The sequence below is a fragment of the Corvus moneduloides genome, chromosome 14, assembly GCF_009650955.1.
Source record: "Corvus moneduloides isolate bCorMon1 chromosome 14, bCorMon1.pri, whole genome shotgun sequence".
Taxonomy (NCBI): Eukaryota; Metazoa; Chordata; class Aves; order Passeriformes; family Corvidae; genus Corvus; species Corvus moneduloides.
Window position 1 is genome coordinate 17,082,557 of NC_045489.1, and position 7,045 is coordinate 17,089,601.

The 7,045-nt window shown below is 55.9% G+C and overlaps 1 protein-coding gene across 1 annotated transcript; it reads right to left on the reverse strand.

The window, feature by feature from the left end:
* Positions 1-121: 121 nt before the first annotated feature.
* Positions 122-6,160, reverse strand: LOC116451023 (nuclear pore glycoprotein p62-like). The gene is made up of 12 exons (XM_032124121.1): positions 5,833-6,160; positions 4,636-5,024; positions 4,293-4,403; positions 3,688-3,822; positions 3,402-3,506; positions 2,868-2,976; positions 2,569-2,713; positions 2,128-2,177; positions 1,873-2,007; positions 1,088-1,199; positions 629-695; positions 122-334 (listed from the first exon to the last, which is right to left on the reverse strand). Exons 1-12 carry the CDS (start codon positions 6,135-6,137, stop codon positions 243-245), a joined length of 1,755 nt encoding a protein of 584 aa, XP_031980012.1. The 5' UTR covers positions 6,138-6,160; the 3' UTR covers positions 122-242.
* Positions 6,161-7,045: the final 885 nt, after the last annotated feature.

Below are 7,045 nucleotides of genomic sequence, written 5' to 3' on the forward strand. Positions count from 1 at the left end.
GCCCCAAGCCCTCCAAGGCAGCATTTCTGTATCCCACCAGTCTGCAGGCACAGCTAAAGCACAGAGCACACACTTCCCCCACAAACTTCATGCAGTTTCTCCTGCCCAACACAACAAAGACTTTGGAACAAACAACACATTTTATTGCAAGAAAAGAAACAAAGCCAGGTCCTCATTTCAGACCTCAAACACCTCTAATTGCTGTGGAGGTTTTGTGTTCATCCTTTGAACATGGGACTGTTTCAATCAAACGTGATCCTAAAGCTGCGCTCCTGCTCCTTGCGGCGACTCTCACAAACCTTTGTCACCTCTTCCACCTTTCTCTGCAGCACAGCTGTGGGAGAAACAAGGGATTAATGTCACAGTCACCCCAGAACACAACCCTGCAGAAGGAGAAAAAAAACATTCAAGCAGGGCTTTTTTGGTAAAACAGCTGCAGTTGCCAGGAATTACTTCTCAGCAGAGGCCTCTAATGAGGCACAGCAGGAGAATTCAGCACAGAAGGGACAGTGACATTGAAGGTGAGGAGGAAGACTCCTCAGGCAGCTTCAGGGATGAACAACACACACTCACACCCGTGCTCCTGCTTTCCATTCACATTCCCAAAAGGCTGCAGGAGAAATCTCACCTGAGTTCTGGTCAATCCACTGCAGGGAATCCATGTGTGCATTCAAAATCTTACAGATCTGCTGGAGCTGAGCAGAGAGAGAAGGTGCAAGTCAGTTGTGACACTGCATGAACACTAAGAGGAGTCAAGGGCAAGTTTCTCCTTGCACAACTTCCCTAAGCCAGCAGCCACTTGCCCAGGGAAGCCTGTGCAGCAGCCCTGCTGCTTTGCTTCTCCTTACCAGCAAGAAGACTGCATAGTTTAGATTATGTGTCTGTGGCTTTGGCTTATTTTAACTGAGACCAAGGAACCAGCAGAACATTCAACATCCTTGGCTTCAAGTGGCAAAATTAAAAATGAACGTGGAAAAATGCTGAAGGGAAATTTTTACTGAAAAAAAGCTGCTCAGTAAAGTCATAAGGAGCATCAAGACCAATTTAATACGTATCATTAAAAATGAAAACAGAAGCTTGCATTTACCGGGTCACTCGTGTCTGCAGGGCCTCGTGTTGTATTCAAATGCTCAGTGATGTCCTTCAGATCTTGTGCCATGCGCTTCAGCTGAGCATCGATGTTTTCAGCCAGTTTGTAGCTGCAGAGCACACAAGAACCAAGATCAGAAGGTTTGAGGAGAACTTTGAAGACTTGCACCAGCTATGGGCAATCAGAATGAGCTTCCACATCTGCAGCCAAGGCTGGAAAAGACCCAGGAACAGCACCCAGAGAGGCTCCATCACCCACATGAAGCGACTCCCAAGCCCTTGATCTACACACGGAGAAAGAAAAGCAAGAGAGTGGGGGGACTTCCTGGAAGGCTTTGTCAGAACTGAAGGAAGCAGTGAACCTGGATTCTTCAAGATTCCTTATCTCTTGAACCAGAAAAACACTGCCCTTAATTAGCCTGTAATGATGCATCACTAAAGGCATACGAGGATGCTGGTGCCACACATAGTTCACTCTGCTCTCACCACTTCTGTCAGTGAAGAATCATTAACTTTCAGAGATTATGCCAAAATTAGTAACCTCTTCCAAAACAGCTGATTAGACCAACATCCAAAGAGCATTTCATGCTGATTCAAGGGCTTCCACTCACTGTTCTAGTTTCTAATGAGTAAAATCTAAGTTGCCATGCATGAAACAGGATCAATTATCTGACAACAGCCACTCATTGTTCAACACAGTCACACATCCCAGCTCTGCTTCCTGCTGACTGATATCACCACAGGACACTGCTCATCCCCCATGCCCAGCAGATTTGTGCTCACGTCCTCTCCCGTTCCTCATCCGCGTGCTGCAGGTAGATGGTCCCGCTCTGTTCCTTCACAGACTCCTCCAGAGGGGTCAGCAAGTCCTCCAGCTCCTTCTGCTGGGACAGAATGAAGTCCAGTTCCTGATCCAGTCTGAAAAGAGAAAATGCCAACTGCTTCCCTTTCATGTTGCAGACATTCCGGAGCTGTCACACAACGGCAGGACAACGCAGAGAAGAAAGAAAATCATTTCAAGTGCTCACAGTCTCCTACCTCTTCTGATCAACCTTCACCTTCTCTACTTCTCTGTGTAACGAAGTAATCTGCAAACAGAAGACATTTCATTACACCTTGGAAACTCTCAAGTCAGCTCAGCAAAGAAGAGAGGTGGGAGGGAGAAAGCAGCACCATGCAAGTTCTGCTAGAAACAAGAGATGGCTCCATAAAGATTTACAGACCAAAGATGGAATAAGGGAGGTTCAGCTTGGGATGATCCCCCCCAAGGGAACGTGGTAGCACAGAGCAAAGTCACAGAACAGATTTCCAAACACCAAGGCCTAAAGGCCAGAACACACAGAGAGATTGTGAAAAGCACCCAGGTGGAGCTCACATCTATTTCTTTTGCAGGCAGAAAGTCCCACTCGATGGCTTGTAACACTGAGGCCTTTAAGGACCTGAGCAAGCAGAATGAGGTTCCAGTGGGGGTCACCTCACCTTCTCTCCATTCTCTATCAGCATCCGGTCCCAGGCATTGACTTGTGTAGCTTGATGGAGGAAGTGCTTCTCTTGGTCCTCCAGTTCCAGGCTCCACTTGTTTATCAAACTCTCCAGCTGGGCATAAGTCATCACTGGGGGGGCACTGAGAGGGAGCGAGGGCCAGCACAGGGCACAAGGTCAGGAAAGAGAAACACGACAGCAAGCGTTCATTTCCCCCTCCTCCTCCAGATCCCATCACCAGCACTGCAGCTGCTCCTGCCCCAGGCAGGAAAGGGTCAGTGGTAACAAACACCCACCTGGTTGTGGTGGTTGTGGTTATGGCAGCTGTGGAGGTCACAGCTCCAATGGCACCAGTCGTAGTCAATGGCTTCAGATTCAAAGGAAAGCCAGAAGCAGATGTGGTCCCTGCAAGAAGAGATTCAAGTCAAGCAACAGAGGACGACGCACCTGGTACCTCACAAACTGAGAGCAGGTCCAGGGTGCACTGCCCAGGGCTGTAGGAGCTGCAACAGATCCCTCTGAAGGGACCAACAGCAAATCCCACCTCTGTCAGGGAGGGAATGAAAACATGCCGAGCCCACGCCCTGCTCAATCCCCTCAAGTCTTACTGTTAGAACCCATAACTACCAGCACACCCAGTTCCTCCCCTGCAACCCTTGCAGTGGATGACAGAACTTCTATGTTTTCACAAATGGATGGAAAAGCATCAGAGAAAGACAGACTCTGTTGTTTTCAGTGACTCGAGGGCTTTACAAATCACAACTGCTCTGCTGCTACTCTCACAAGTCAGGCTCCCTTCTCTTCAGCGACTTTCAGCATCTCACTCCTACCAGTGGCAGTGCTTGTTGTGGCAGCTGTTGTTGCAGGAACTTTTAATCCAAACCCAAGTGTCCCCAGGCTGGCTGTCCCCGTGGAAGCAGTGGAAGTGGCACCAACTGTAAAGAGAAGACACCATCAAGGCGTTGCATAACCCATGAAATGCAGGACCCCTTGGAAAAGCTGTGCCCAGCCTGCTCCCCCTCCCACTGCAGCAGCAGCAGCTCCAGCACCCACAGGGAGCAGCAGCCACGCTGCTCATTTACTCCCCCAGGGATAAACCTGCCTGGAGAGACTCACGTGAGAGGCCCGTGGTGGTGGCCGAGGTGGGGGCTGAAGAAGTGGCCACGGACGCAAACAGCGTGGGCCCCGTGGAGCCCAGCACTGAGGTGGTGCTGGTGCTGGTGGAGGCCGTTGTGGCAGCTGTGGATGTGACTGCAGAGAGAAACAGCTCCATCTGTACAAGCAGAGCTCACTGAGCTCCTGCCCGCTGCACAACAACGCTGCTGAGAGAGAGGGTGACACAAACTGCCCGGCTACACCAGGTTCTTGGGGATGTCAGCATTTTAACTCCCTTTGCCTCTTGCTCTCCCTCCGCTCCCTCTCTTTCCCAATTTGCCCTTTAGGATTGTGCCTCCCTTCCACTGTGCTCCCCAAACAAGTACAGAACAGAATTTGGCCCGTGGGACACAATGAAAAATACAGGACACGCTGTCCAATGGCTCTAGGAGCTGTCCCAGATCAGCACTGCCAGGGCAAGCTCAGAGGAACAAACGCTTCTGGCCCCTTCCCACACCCCAGCATGAGATATTTGTCTACTTCCAATAGACAAATACTGCCAGGAGTGCATCAGATTTCACAAAGCCTTGAGGAATTGTTTCCCAAAAAAACCCACAGCTTCCTACCTCCAAGCTTGGTTCCAAAGGACAGGGTGGGTGCCTGGCTGGTACCTGTGCTCAGCGTTGCCGTGCTTGTACTCGTGGCTGCTGTTAAAGGCAGTGACCCAAAGGTTAGACCTGGATGCAGGAGCAAAAGGCAAAGATGGACTTCTTTCCTACAGGCTTAAAGAGCAATTGCTCCCCAGCACTGCAGACCCTGGACAGGCCGAGGAGAAACACCTCTGGCTCCAGCCCTCGCTCCATTCTGCCCCAGCAGACGGCAGAGGCTGCAGAGCTCCACTGCACCCTCAGATACCCCCCATGGCCAAGGCTCCCAGCGTGCAGCTGCACCCCCAGCCTGCTCACCCACCTGCGGGCTGCCCCCCGAGGCTGAAGGGGGCTGCTGACGGGGTGGCAGCTCCCAGGGTGGCCGTGCTGGTGGTGGCAGCAGCCGCAGGGGCCGTGCCAAAGGTCAGCCCTGCGGACGTCGCCTGCGGAGCCGCGGTGCCAATGCTGAACCCGGCTGTTGCCGCCTGAGTCGTGGTGCCGCTGGAGAAGGTGAACCCTCCTGTTGTCCCAGACTGAGCCGTGCTGCTGCTGCTGCTGCTGCCAGCAGAGCCAAAGGCAAAGCCAGACGGGGCTGCTGCCTGACTCGAGGGCGTGCTGGTTGCAGCTGGGGCACCAAAAGAAAAGCCCCCTGTGATTCCAGCAGCTGGAGTGGCAGTGCTGGCTCCAAAGTTCACTTTTGGAGTATTTGCCCTAGGGAAGAAAAGAAAAGAAAAAAAGCCAGTCAGCTTGAGATACATATGCACCTGAGTACACAGTTGCCTTTCTCCCTGACCTTTTACTGACAGCAAAAGCCTCCTTTCAAAGAGATGCACACCTGGCCACGTCTGTGTTCCTGTTCTGACAACAGACTGTCAGCTGCTGTCATCTGCCATCCCCTGTCAGGGCTCTTTCTACTGCCTCTCCCTTCACTACCTCAACCCAGCCAGGCACCACAGGCCATTTTATGGCAGCATAAGTGAAGCTGCTCCTTCTCTCAGCTCACAATCACCCTTTCTGCTCCCTCTACACAAGGCTGGGTTTCTTCTGCTCGTCCCCTTTTTAGCTCCCTTCCCACTGCTCCCATCTGGCAAGCTTTGACAGCAGCACTTCTGCGGAACCACTTCAGAACTCACAGCCTTTCCTTAAGGACAAATCATTCCCAAACTGCCGAGAAAACATTCTGAGCACTCCAGATTCGGGTCAGGAGGAACAAGACGTTTTATATCCGTTAGCAAAGCTTTAGCATTTCCTTGTGTAAGCGTCTCCACCCCAGTTACAGACGGAACCGTGGAACATCTGCTTCCCAACACGTGGAAGAGCTCCCCCATGAAAACATCCGCCGGGACGGGCCACAGGGCTCGCCGAGCACTTTCCCAAGGAGGCGATCACTGCAGGGCGCTGGGAACTGCCAGGCACAGCAGCCAAGGCTCGCTCCCTGCAGAATCCCCGGCAGAGCCCTCGCTCAGCACCGACCGGACCCCCCCTCCCCTTCGCCCCTCCCGGCCCCCCGGGCTCTCACCCCAGCGGGAAGGCGGCGGCTGCCGGGGCCGCGGGGGCCGCGCTGGCCGAGCCGAAGCTGAAGCCGGAGGGCTGCGCGGCCGTGCCCGGCCTGCTGAAGGAGAAGAGCCCGGCGGGCTGGCTGCCGCCCGCCGCCGGCGCCGTCGCCGTCGCGCTGCCGAAGCTGAAGCCGCCCGAGGAGGCGGCGGGCGCGGGCGCGGAGAAGGAGAAGCCGAAGCCGCTCGTGGTCGTGGTGGCGGCCGCTCTGGGCGCGCCCAGGCTGAAGGCGCCGCCGGGCGCGGCCGCCCCGAAGCTGAACTGGCTCATGGCGCGGCGGCGGCGGCGGCGGCGGCGCGGGCCGAGCTCCCTCAGGCGCGGCGGCGGCTCCGCGACCGCGCGCGCCGCGATGGCGTCACCGCGCCGCGCCCCGGCCCCGCCCCGCGTCCTCTCTCTCGTCTGCCATTGGTCAGTGCGGCCGCCACTCGCGATTCCGCGGCTCCGATTGGTTGTTCGGGCGCGAGGGGGCGGGGCGTGTGTGTTGCTGTGGGGACGGGGGACGCGGCTGCGGGCGGGGCTGCGGGACCGGAGGGGACCCCGGGCCTGGGTGCGGGACCGGGAATGCGGGACCGGGAATGCGGGACCGGGGTGCGGGATAGGGGTGCGGGATAGGGGGGACACCAGGCCGGGGTGCGGGACAGGAGATGCGGGACCGGGAATGCGGGACCGGGAATGCGGGACCGGGAATGCGGGACTGGGGTGCGGGATAGGGGGGACACCGGGCCGGGGTGCGGGACAGGAGATGCGGGACCGGGAATGCGGGACTGGGGTGCGGGATAGGGGGGACACCGGGCCGGGGTGCGGGACAGGAGATGCGGGACCGGGAATGCGGGGCCGGGGTGCGGGACCGGGGTGCGGGATAGGGGTGCGGGACAGGGGGGACACCGGGCCAGTGTGCGGGACAGGGGATGCGGGACCGGGGTAACCGGGCCGGGGGTGCGGGGTCAATGGCACCGGGTCCGGGGTGCGGGACGGGGGCAGCAGGCCGGGAGTGCGGGACGAGGGACATGTACCTGTCCATACAAGTCTCATTAAACCAGGCAATGTTAAATTCGGAACTTGTTTCAGCACCTGGTTTCTTTGGTCACTGCCTGACCCCTTTTTTCCTGTTTAAAATAACAGCTTTTGATTCCAGAGGAATCTGTCCATTTAAATTAGAGCATTTCTGGAGGGTTGGG